Source organism: Eriocheir sinensis, chromosome 19 (genome assembly GCF_024679095.1).
Source record: "Eriocheir sinensis breed Jianghai 21 chromosome 19, ASM2467909v1, whole genome shotgun sequence".
Lineage (NCBI taxonomy): Eukaryota > Metazoa > Arthropoda > Malacostraca > Decapoda > Varunidae > Eriocheir > Eriocheir sinensis.
In genome coordinates, this window is record NC_066527.1 from 20394141 (window position 1) to 20407035 (window position 12895).

General features: G+C 41.6%; 2 protein-coding genes across 3 annotated transcripts in view; one reads left to right on the forward strand and one right to left on the reverse strand.

The window, feature by feature from the left end:
* Positions 1 to 3760: 3760 nt before the first annotated feature.
* LOC127000910 (NTF2-related export protein-like) lies at positions 3761 to 6588 on the reverse strand. Its single transcript, XM_050865029.1, has 5 exons — positions 6388 to 6588; positions 5971 to 6037; positions 5572 to 5646; positions 5115 to 5268; positions 3761 to 4716 (listed from the first exon to the last, which is right to left on the reverse strand). The coding sequence occupies exons 2-5, from the start codon at positions 5983 to 5985 to the stop codon at positions 4553 to 4555; spliced, it is 408 nt and encodes a 135-aa protein (XP_050720986.1). The 5' UTR covers positions 5986 to 6037; positions 6388 to 6588; the 3' UTR covers positions 3761 to 4552.
* A 4064-nt stretch (positions 6589 to 10652) lies between these two features.
* LOC127000913 (PHD finger protein rhinoceros-like) overlaps positions 10653 to 12895 on the forward strand; it is a 34867-nt gene continuing 32624 nt past the window's right edge. For both annotated transcript variants that reach the window (XM_050865032.1, XM_050865031.1), the window contains exon 1: positions 10653 to 10822. The gene's annotated coding sequence lies outside the window, so the exon portion shown is untranslated. The remainder of the gene's footprint in view (positions 10823 to 12895) is intronic.

Here is a 12895-nt window from a genome sequence, read left to right on the forward strand (position 1 = left end):
CTTGCCTAACTTACTTTTCCTATTTCTTGTTTATCTTGTTATACTTATTCTTTTATTTATACTTCTACCTTGTGCATTAAAGCTGTGATGCCAATAAGAGTTTCTTTTACTAAATGTACTTCTTATATTTGTTCTAATAATTATAGAATATTATATAGTTTTATTGGTGGTGTTTTTCTGGTTTTATTGTTTTAGAGTATAACAGATCCCAGCAGTTGCGGCGCCAAGATAAACGCTCCAATAATGTACTTCTAATACTTATAGAATATTACATAGTTTTATTGGTGGTGTTTTTTTCTGGTTTTATTGTTTTAGAGTGTAACATCTTTATTAAATTTGGCGCCGAGATGAACACTCCAATAATGTACTTCTTATAATTATTCTAATACTTATAGAATATTATATAGTTTTCTTGTTGTTGTTTTTCTGGTTTTATTGTTTTAGAGTATAACAGATCTGTATTAAATTGCCAAGATGAACACTCCAATAATGTACTTCTTATAATTATTCTAATACTTATAGAATATTATATAGTTTTCTTGGTGGTGTTTTTCTGGTTTTATTGTTTTAGAGTGTAACATCTTTATTAAATTTGGCGCCGAGATGAACACTCCAATAATGTACTTCTTATAATTATTCTAATACTTATAGAATATTATATAGTTTTATTGGTGTTGTATTTCTGGTTTTATTGTTTTAGAGTATAACAGATCTGTATTAAATTGCCGAGATGAACGCTCCAATAATGTACTTCTAATACTTATAGAATATTATATAGTTTTATTGGTGGTGTTTTTCTGGTTTTATTGTTTTAGAGTATAACAGATCTGTATTAAATTGCCGAGATGAACGCTCCAATAATGTACTTCTAATACTTATAGAATATTATATAGTTTTATTGGTGGTGTTTTTCTGGTTTTATTGTTTTAGAGTGTAACAGATCTGTATTAAATTGCCAAGATGAACACTCCAATAATGTACTTCTAATACTTATAGAATATTATATAGTTTTCTTGGTGTTGTTTTTCTGGTTTTATTGTTTTAGAGTATAACAGATCTATATTAAATTTGGCGCCAAGATGAACACTCCAATAATGTACTTCTTATATTTATTCTAATACTTATTGAATATTATGGTTTTATTGGTGTCGTTTTTCCGGTTTTATTGTTTTAGAGTATAACAGATCTGTATTAAATTCGGCGGCATATGACCTGGCTGTTGTGGCGCTGAGATGAACGCTCCAATAATCATCTAGTACTTATAACATATACTACGAGTGAGTTATAGTTGTGCCGTTTGACTTTCTTACTTATACAAACTTGTTAAACTTATTCCTTTACTTATGCTGTACTTCAAACATAATGTGACTTTTAGCTTCTTTTTTTTTTAACAACAAAGGAGACAGCTCAAGGGCACACACAAAAAAAGGAAACAATAATAAAAAAAAGCCCGCTACTCGCTGCTCCTAAAAAGAATCAGAAGAGGTGGCCGAAAGAGAGGTCAGTTTCGGGAGGAGAGGCGCCATTTGAATTTCTCACACTTACATGTACCTCATATATACTTATTCTCATACTTCTTCTACCATGCTATACATTTATTAATTATTATTTTACTATGGGTTGTTGTACCTTACTAGTTTTAAGGGTGATGGATTTTGACAAGTGTGAATGATTGTTTTGGCTAGTATTCATATTTTTCTTGAATATTGCTCATTTGTGACCTAATTTAAGTGTGTGTTGATATGTTTGTTACACTCCGAATATAAGAGTGTGTGAGTTGATATGATTAATACACTCTGAATTTAACTGTGTGTGAGTTGATATGATTAATACACTCTGAATTTAACTGTGTGTGAGTTGATATGATTAATACACTCTGAATTTAACTGTGTGTGAGTTGGTATGACTAATACACTCTGAATTTAACTGTGTGTGAGTTGATATAATTAATACCCTCTGAATTTAACTGTGTGAGAGTTGATATAATTAATACACTCTGAATTTAACTGTGTGTGAGTTGATATGATTAATACCCTCTGAATTTAACTGTGTGTGAGTTGATATAATTAATACACTCTGAATTTAACTGTGTGTGAGTTGATATGATTAATACACTCTGAATTTAACTGTGTGTGAGTTGATATAATTAATACACTCTGAATTTAACTGTGTGTGAGTTGATATGATTAATACACTCTGAATTTAACTGTGTGTGAGTTGATATGATTAATACACTCTGAATTTAACTGTGTGTGAGTTGATATGATTAATACACTCTGAATTTAACTGTGTGTGAGTTGATATAATTAATACACTCTGAATATAAGAGTGTGTGAGTTGATATAATTAATACACTCTGAATATAAGAGTGTGTGAGTTGATATAATTAATACACTCTGAATTTAACTGTGTGTGAGTTGATATGATTAATACACTCTGAAAATAACTGTGTGTGAGTTGCTTTGTTATGCAGTACACTTTAGACTTAAGCGTGAAAAGCCTGTATTCTCAAACATATCGGCATCTCAATTCCCCTCTTTGAAAAGCCTCTCGCTCAAGTTGCTGGGGTTTGTACCAGCCACCTTTTATTCCATTCCTGTAGCTTGGTGATGTCTTCTGGTAGGAAATCCACAGTCAAGGGGTTAAGAAAATGTGTGTTGATGTGTTCGTTATACTTCTTATTTATGAGTGAAAGTCTTCCCCTGTTCCCTGCACTTCTGGTTTGAGTAAAAATGATGATTAGCTGTTTCTGACACTTAATTTAACCCCCTGAATGCAGATTTCCTACAGTTAGACCTCACCAAGCTACTGGAATGGAGCAAAAAGTGGCTGTTACAATTTAGTGAAGAAAAATGTAGTCCTGCACCTTGGGAGGGGATATCCAGCACACCAATACCACATGGGAAACACTCCACTATCCACCACAGAGGCAGAGAAAGGCCTGGGACTATATGTTACCAGGCTACCAGGGAAGGCCTAATCCGTGCCAATCGCAGCGGACGGGTTAAGAAAGTTTTGCCAAGCTCCGTTAATTTATACTTTAAGAGCCTAAGTTTTAATGTACTGTTCGTTACGCTTCTCATTTAGCAGCAAAAGTGGTATTGTGCTGTTTGTTACACTTAAATTTAATGGTGAAAGTACTCCCATACTCTATTAATTTATACTTCAAGTGCTTGTTAATATAGTTTGTTGTACTTTTATTGTAAGAGTGAGGGGTTGCCATGTACTTCTTACACTCTACTTCTGAGAGTGTAGATGTTGTTGTGCTTTTTGTTACACTCTAAATTTAATGGTGAGTGTATTGCCAGGGTGTTGATATATTTACCATGTTTTGGGGCAATGTATTTTTACCTAGAGGTGATTTTTACTTGAATATATTTTTCATGAATACTGCGCTGCTCTTTCTCTTTCTTTCTGTGCGTGTGGAGGAGGAGAGGGAATGGAAGAGGGGAAAGGAAGAAAGTTGGAAAGTTTCGTTTAGTCGGCGCAACATCTGTGGTCATATGCCGGAGAGACAGAAGGGGAAGGAATTTTTTTTAACCTTCCTTCTCTCCCTACCCTGTCCTCCCTTTTCCTCACCTCCCTTAACCTTCCTACTGTGCTTCTCTTCCATTCTTTCTTTGCATGTGGAGGAGGAGGAGGAAAGGAGGGAGAAGGGGAATGGAAGAGAGGTAAGGAGGAGGAGGAGGAAGAGGTCAACATCTCACCAATGTTTACAATTTCAGTTTGCTTGTGATGGAAGGAAATTGATTCAGTTAAGTACACTTTTCTTTTTTACTTATTACAACTGTACAAACATGTGTAGTGGTCACCATACAAAAGCTACTTCTTACATGTATGAAACTAGGATTCTTGAGACAATGGGAAGAACAGAAAAGTTGGAAGATTTCATTTAGTCGGCGCAACATCTGTGGTCATATGCCGACGAGAGACAGAAGGGGAAGGAATTATAGGAGAAGAGAACAGAACCCAGGAGACAGGACACAACCCCCAATTAATACCTGGCACCCATTCACTGCTGGGTGGACAGGGTGGGAAGAATGGAGTGAAGGAAACATAACAAAGGAAGAGGAAATAACAGGAACCTGGGTGTGGATATGCATCAACAGGATAGCAGGAGAGGGACACATTTGAAGCAGTGAGAAGAATGAAAGGAGGAGGAAATAACAGAACTAAACAAAGAAAGGGAAGATAGGAAGGAAGAAAAGGGAAGAGGGAACAGAACTAGACAAAGGAAGGGAAGGAAGGAAGGAAGACAAGGGAAGAGGGAACAGAACTAGACAAAGGAAGGGAAGGAAGGAAGGAAGACAAGGGAAGAGGGAACAGAACTAGACAAAGGAAGGGAAGGAAGGAAGGAAGACAAGGGAAGAGGGAACAGAAGTAGACAAAAAAAAGGAAGAAAAATAAGAGAAGAGAGAATAGAACCAGACAAAGGAAGGAAGGAAGACAAGGAAGAGGGAACAGAACTAGATGAAGGAAGACAAGGGAATAGAACTTAAACGAAGAAAACCAAGTAAGGACGGACGAAGACGGAACCCTTACTCCACACTCATCACGGTGGAGCGGTCTGGAAGCGGAAGACATCAGTGACCACCTTCCACTTGTCGTCCTTGACCGTGACGAGGAAGGACTGGTGGAAGGGGTACTTGCGGTCCTTCAAGGTCACGAAGCCGGCGGTGCTGACCTGGATGGTGCACTGCTGACCCACGGCCTCGGCTGGGGGGGAAAGGGGGTGGGGTCAGGGTGATTTACATAGTCATTTTGTGCTGACCTTTTTTTTTATATAATTGTTTTGCACATTTGTCCCTTCTCTCCCTACCCTTTCCTCCTCTCCCTTCCTTTTCCTCACCTCCCTAAACCTTCCTTCTCTCCCTACCCTTTCCTCTTCTACCTTTTCCTCACCTCCCTTAACCTACCTTTACTCCTCTCCCTAAGCCTTCCTTCTCTCCCTACCCTTTCCTCCTCTTCCTACCTTTCCTCCTCTCCCTACCTTTTCCTCACCTCCCTAAACCTTCCTTCTCTCCCTACCCTTTCCTCCTCTTCCTATTTTTTCCATCCCTTCTCTCCTTACTGGACTCATCCCTGACACCCCCCCCCTCCCCCCATACACTCACAGCGGACAGGCTGGGCGTCAAGGCAGGTTACGCTGTGCATGCTGGTGGGCAGGTCCTCGTAGAACTTCTGGATGAGGCTGTTGCCCTCCACCGCGTTGCCGTTCCACACCAGCCGTCCGCTCTCCAGGTACAGCTTGGAGAGTTTGTGCCGCATCTGTTGGGGTGGGGTGGGAGTGGGGGGGGAGTGTGGAGAATTAGTGTTGTTGTGGTTGTTGTTGTATTAGGTATGGGTGAGTTTTGTGCTGTTGGTGGTTAACTTTTGAATTCAGTAATCTTGCCACATCCAGCCACCCAGCCTATTCCACTCGTGTTCTACCCTGTATCCCACCTACTACTTCCTACCAAATATTTTCATCCATAAACTTATCTAACCTCTTGACTCAAAGCAGTAAAAAGACAGTTCGAAAAGTACCTATTAGCAAAACATACACAAAAACACACATACATATGCACACACCTTATCAACATATTCATAGAAGAGTTTGGTGAAGTCTTCTGCCGACTTACAGGCAAAAGCAAGTTGAGAGCGGTCCTGTAAAGACACATTTGAAACATTAATTTACAGTCACTTGATATGAGTAGAAGAGAGAGAAGTCAGATTCATTTGTTTAAATTTAGGTTTGTATTCTGACACTTTTGGTTCTCACATTTTTTTTTGAAACATAATAGCATTAGTTTACAACATAACAGCAATAGTTTTTATTACAAGGGATGTAGAATAGTTTGCATGATATCCCCTTATTATAAAAGAAATTATATACAATGCTTCTTCAGAATTAGCAAAATAATTAAAGGAAGAGAAATTAGAGTAAAGAAAAGCTGATACTATTATTAAATAAACCCAGTCGAAAATTACCGTTGTCAGTGACATGTTGGGTGCTGGGTGCCGAGTGCTGGCTGGCAAGTTCTGTGGCCGTCAGTACCTGTAAAAATGCCACAGTTTGAACAAGTCTTTAGGTTAAGTACCAGGCAGAGAAGGTTAAGAGGACAGAGAAGGGCTACCAAACAGTTGTCACAAATGAAAGATATGTCATATATATGAAAAAACATTAAAAAAAGTAAACTTCCCAAGGTTGGCTTATAGTAGATTACAGGGAGACATGATGAAGCCCTTCAAGATCATTATAAGTGTACATGATCAAGGCTGCATAGAAGAGATAGTCCAGAAGAGAGAGAATGGTGTGACCCAAAGTAACAGCCAAAAGCTATACAAATCCAGGGCACGTTCATTCAAATATCTCCGACTATTCAACCTTTCGTCTTCTTTTTTCACCTGTATCGCTCTGTATTGCTTCGTATGTCCTCCTCCTCTTGATCCTTTCTTCTCCTTATTCACACACAATGGCGTTACACTAATTATCTTGCCTCACTGCCTTCTTCCGGGGTGTTTTGGGGGCTTGTTTCCTCACTATTGCACACATTCACGCGTTTCCGCCATTTCGTGGTTTGTTTACATGATCAGCTGCGGCGCGTTAGAGTCTGCGCGGATTTACATAATAGACCCTAAACAGCAACATCACAAACCACAAAGAAGACAGGAACCTTTAAAAAATATGTAAACCTTTTAAATATTCACTAGAGCAAAATGTATATCAAAGTGCAGAGCTATAAATAATAACGGGACAGGTCATTCGAGTCACCGGCCGCTTGTCAAAATTTATGACAGTTCGGGACCCAGTGACGTTCCATCATATAAACCGCTAGAAAAGGCATTGAAAAGTCGGTTTAATATTAATGGCATGAATAAAAACGGCTCGCTGGACCTGTAAACCTCCTCAGTGCTGACAATCCTTCATTATAGTTTGCCTCGGGGCCAACGTTGCCAAGTATAAAAAAATAATCGAAATATAGCAGAAAAACGTCATGGAATCTATATAAACTTACAGGAATGGTACTTCTAACTCTCGTATGGTAGGGAGTAATGTGGCTGTAAGTGTGAAGGTGCCCCTGGGTGGAAATAATAGTCTCCCAGTCAAGGTGTAATGCGTGCAAATTGGCAACTTTGCTTGGGGCACTTGGAAAGGGTTGGCCCCAGCTGACCCCCTCCCCCCCCCTCCTCCTATTTCTTCCTCCCTCCCTCCCGCTCCTTTTCTTCTTCCTCCATGCTCCCTCCCCCTCCTCCTCCCCCTCCTGCTCCTGTTACTATTTCCGCTGTCACTGTATCCTCCCTCACCTTTAATTTCATCGTCATCAACATCATCATTAGACCATTTTCATTATAACTCGTCTTAATTTCGTCTCTAAAATTGCTCCATATATTACTACTACTACTATATACTACTACTACTACTACTACTACTACTACTACTACTACCTACCCCTCACATTGTTATTATTCACAATATTGATTACCGCTAGAGGCAGGCAGTAGTAAAGGCGCATTGCCACAGCGTTCAGCTCCGTCACCTAACTATAACTAATTTCTAAGACAATAAAACTACCCTTGACTATTATTTATCGTAGTTTACCGTTCACAGGTCTCCCCATGTACTAATTAATCGGCTAAATAACAAGTAACCACACATAAGGAGAATCGCAAACCAATATAGTATTCCGTTCGCGCTAATCTGTCGCCTAAGCCCCGCCCCCTTTTTCTCATTATACGCATACGATTGGCCACTTCACAAGCAAACCATAAGTAGTGATGTTAGTAGTAGTAGAGGAAGAAGAAGAAGTAGTAGTAGTAGTAGTAGTAGTAGTAGTAGTTGTAGTAGTAGTAGTAGGCCAATCCATAGAGCGTTGAATGGATGCAGTTTGAAGGGGCGACTCAAGTATTCTGCAAATATATCAAACTGACGAGTGTGATGTTCCCCCGATGATAGACTGAACTAATTGCTCAAAAAACATCAAAACCAAATAACCAAACGAAAGAAATGCAACAAAATAAGGAGAAATATAGATTACAGGCAGCATATATACCTCGATCATCGCACAAACCCATTTCCATATGCCTTAAAACACGGAAAAATGGGTAACTATTGTTGAACTTGAAGATGGAGAGGGTCAGTGACAGCTAGTGGAGGAAAATCTCGCAATAATTAAACGCCGAGGAGAAAGAAATGGAGGAGGAGGAGGAGATTGAAGGGGAGGATGGTCCGGTCTCGCCTCCTCTCGCTAGTTCTCGCCGTTTCTCGTTATGCTAATCGCGTGTTAATTATTTATAATGTATCGCTAAATGGCTTCGTACTCCGCCGCGGACCCGGGACTGGGGACAGAAAGGAACGATAAAATGGCGAGGAGGTTGAAAGAAAGGATTTTGTACTGCATAAAGACATATTTTATCGCTTTCTCACACATATCTTTGGGTTTAAATGGTTTAGTTATTGTTAAATGTGTGGTAAATGGCTACTGGCGGGGTGCAGAGAATTAAAAGGCCGAGAAAATGGCTAAGATATGAGAGTAAGGAGAGGCAAGTAGGTGATTTAAGTGCATATATCAATTTTTCTTTTTTTCATCCAATTTCTGTTTGATCATTGCTAATAAATGTCAATGAGGTTTAAATAGCACCAAAAAAAGGCTTGAAAAATGGCTCAGGGACGATGCTATTATAGAAATACTCTAATACCTAACATTATTTATTACATTTTCTCTTATTTTGCTAGGAACGTCAGATTGATTACTAAACATATCGATAAGACATTGATAAAAGGCTCTAAAAAAGGCTTGCGGATCGGATAAGAGAGGGTAAGGTAGATATATGAACGCATTACATATTTTTCTATACTAAGGACGGCTGAAAACACTAACGGAGTAAAAAAGGCCACAAATAAAAGGCTGTAAAAAATGGCTTGCTGATATGGGTAAGAGGGGGGAGGGTAGGCATGGAAGCAATGCATATTTTTCTATACTAATGACTACTGAAAACGACCGAGTAAAAGGCCACTAATAAAAGGCTAAAAAAATGGCTCAGGATAGGGGGGCAGGGTGATGAATAGGCCTACTAAAAATATCGATGACGCAATGATAAAAGGCTCGATAAATGGCTTGGGGGTAGAGGTTTAAGGATAGGTATGAATTTTAAGGTCTTTCAATACATATCTTACGCAACAATACCAACAGCTGGAAAGGTCAACAGGGTAAAAAAAGGCTATAATAAATGGTCCAGAAAATGGCAAAAGGGGCGGGGGCGTTAGGGGGGATGGAGGGGTCTTGCTCCTTCTCGTCTACTATACTAAACCCTGAAAATATCTAAAAAAAAAGGGCAAATAAAAAAGAGCACCATTAAAAGGCCCAGAAAATGGTGAGGGGGCGTGAAGGGGGTACGGGAGGAGAGTCTCGCACCTTTTCGTTTACTACCAATTGCTGAAAATGGAAAAAAAGGCAAATAAAAGTGCGAATAAAGGGCGCTAATAAAAGGCCCAGAAAATGGCAGAGGGGGACGCGGTATAGGGGGGGACGGAGGGGGTCTCGTCACTTCTCGTTTACCACTGAACACTGAATATGGAAAAAAAAGGCAACTTAAAGGGCGAATAAAAAGGGCACCAATTAAAAGACCTAGAAAATGGCAGGGGAGATGGCATGCAAGGGGGAGGGGGGGTACGGAGGGGTCTCGCTACTTCTCGCCTACTATATAATAATTATAAAGGGCATCAAAATAAAGGGTCTAAATAAAAAGTAAACAAAAAAGGGTGTTAAAAGGCCCAAAAAATGGCGAGGGGGGCGAGAAAGGGGGGGGGGCCACGGGGGGTCGAGGATAGGGAGAGTCGTCACTTCTCATCTATTACTAATAAAAGCACTGATAAAAAGGTCAGGTAAAAAAGGGCGCTAATAAAAGGCCTAGAAAATGGCGAGGGGGGCCGCGAGGGGGCGGTGGTCTTGCGGAGTCTCACTATGTTCTACTAAATGCTAAAGAGGCCGACAAAAAGGTCAAAATAAAGGGTAAATAAAAAAGGCGCTAGTAAAAGGCTCAGAAAATGGCGAGGGGGTGGAGAGGGGTGGGTGGGGGGGGACGAGGATAGGGAGAGTCGCCACTTCTCATTTATAATTAATTAATAAAAGCACTGATAAAAAGGTCAGGTAAAAAAAAGGCCGCTAATAAAAGGCCCAGAGATTGGCGAGGGGGTGGAGCGGGGTGGGGGGGGGGGACGAGGATAGGGAGAGTCGCCACTTCTCATTTATAATTAATTAATAAAAGCACTGATAAAAAGGTCAGGTAAAAAAAAGGCCACTAATAAAAGGCCCAGAAAATGACGAGGAGGGCGGAGAAGGGGGGGGGGGGGAGGAGTCTTGCGGAGTCTCACCATGTTCTACTAAACGCTGAAAAGACCGAAAAAAAGGTCAAAATAAAGGTCAAATAAAAAAGGGCGCTAATAAAAGGCCCAGAAAATGGCGAGGGGGGCCGCGAGGGGGGGGGGGGGGGTTGCGGATCGAGTCTCACCATGTTCTACTAAACGCTGAAAAGACCAAAAAAAGGTTAAAATAAAGGTCAAATAAAAAAGGGCGCTAATAAAAGGCCCAGAAAATGGCGAGGGGGGCCGCGAGGGGGGGGCACGGGGGGGTCTCGCCGAGTCTCGCCACTTCTCGCCGTTTCTCGCCTGGGTCACGTGACTCGGAGACGTTTATTTTTCCCCAGCAATGGCGCCAACCCGTACATGTCCTCTTATTTGTGGCCCCTCCGCGCTCCAGGGACGCCGCGAGGCCCTCCGAGGGGTGTGCTAGAGGGCGGGAGATGCGGTGCGCGGCGAGGACGTGGCCCGGAGAGGAAAAAGGTGAGAGAAAACCAAGAAAATCGAGCTTGAAATACGGGGTAAATACTCGGGCTGTCCTGCCAAGGAGTCCATCTCGGCGTCTATTTACTATTATTTTACCCTTATTTTCGGGTGTTCCGGGTGCCGTGGCCTGGGGGAAGGGTAGCCGGCGGGTGCGGGATGGTTTGGAGACGAGATAACCCGCTAGTAAGGCCGGAAAAGGGTTTAAATAAGGGAGGAAGGGCTGGAAAATCGAGGTTGAGGTAGGGGGGTGTCCCGCTAGTGGGTTCCTCTCGGCGTGTATTTACAATTAATTTAGGGTTATTTTCGGGTGTTCCGGGTGCGGTAGCCTGGGGGAAGGATAGCCGGCGGGTGCGGGATGGTTTAAAGTATAGATAAGGCTCGGAAAGGGGCAGGAAAGGCGTTAAATAAGGCGAGGGGTGCTAAAAACTTGTGGATTACTGCGCAGTGCTGCCATCTAGGAACTCTTAGGCGCACGGCATCACACTGGAATTTTTGGGTATTTCTCTCCTGCCACGGGGGCTGGGCGGGTTTTCTCCACCGGGGCTCGAACGGGGGGACTCGAGAACCCATGTGGAGGGGGTGGAGGGGTCGTGGGAGGGGTGGAAGGGGGGATAAGTGAGGTGGTTATGTCCTGGTCGTCCCACTGTTTACCTTTTTCGACATTGATTTTCATAACTAGAGATGATTTTAAGTGTTTTAGCCCCCCGGGGAGGGCTCAAGGGGGGCCGGGGGGCGTCTGGGGGGGTTGTGTGCACGGGGGGAGGGTGTGTGCGGGTGTGTGTGTGGCTGGGAGCGTGGGTGTGTGTGTGCGTGTCCGTACGTGTGTGTGTGCATGTGTGTGTTTGTTAGGTTAGGGAGGGAGGGAGAGAGGTGCTGTCCCTCCCACTCACTCACTCTCTCTCTCTTTCTCTCTTCCATACCCTCTCATTACTGTTTGTTTGTTAGTATGTGTGTGTGTGTGTGTGTGTGTGTGTGTGTGTGTGTGTGTGTGTGTGTCTGACATATCAAAGCTTGTGTGTGTGTGTGTGTGTGTGTGTGTGTGTGTGTGTGTGTGTGTGTGTGTGTGTGTGTGTGTGTGTGTGTGTGTGTGTGTGGTTAGGGAGGGAGAGATATGCTGTCCCACTCACTCTCACTCTCTCTCTCTCTCATTACTTTTTGTTTGTTTGTTAGTATGTGTATGTGTGTCTGACATGTCAAAGTTTGTATGTGTGTGTGTATGTGTGTGTGTGTGTGTGTGTGTATCAAAAAACACAAACATAATACCATTTTCCCTCAAGTGTTTCAGTGACACAAACTTAACACATGCTTGTCAAATGTCACACTTCTGATGACCTCAAACACATGCAATTTTCAAACCCCAAGCGTGACAAGCCTTGCACTAGTCCTCTACCCATGCCCTGTTTGACCCGTTTGTCTGTAAGGTCACTGCAATGGGTTTTTTAATTGATGTCTTAAAATTGGGTCAGGTCACTAGGGGAAGGTCAATGGATGAATATAGGTCAGTGAACTTTGTGTGTATGTATGTATGTGTGTGTGTGTGAGGATTTGTATTTACCTAGATCAAGTTAATAGTATTTGAGTCATTCTTTTCTTATCCTTTCTCCTTATCCGTGTTTATCCCTACTAATACACAATCTTTAATTAAACTCGTGAATGTTCCTCGCCGTGAACCACCTTTGGATTGAGTCTGTTCCATCTGTCTGTAGTTCTGTAAGGGGAGTTGATATCTTAACCTTTTCTATATAACTTAAGGCTTTTTCAAGTTTTTGTGTGTGTGTGTGGTGGGGTGGGGGGGGTTGTTGACTTTATTTTTTTAACTAGGCTTTTTTAACTTTTCGTGGGAGGGGATCAGATTCCTTGATTTTGCTTTTGACGTTAAGGCTTTTTCTTCTTCTTTCTGTATGTGTGTGTGTGTGTGTGTGTGTGTGTGTGTGAGGTAACAGTAATAATCAAAAGCATTGCCATTCTTTTTGACATAATTACATCCATTTAACGTCATTACTCTTTCAACCATTAGTTTTCGCACATTCCAAAGCTGTAAAATTTAAAAAGATTTGAAGCATAATCATC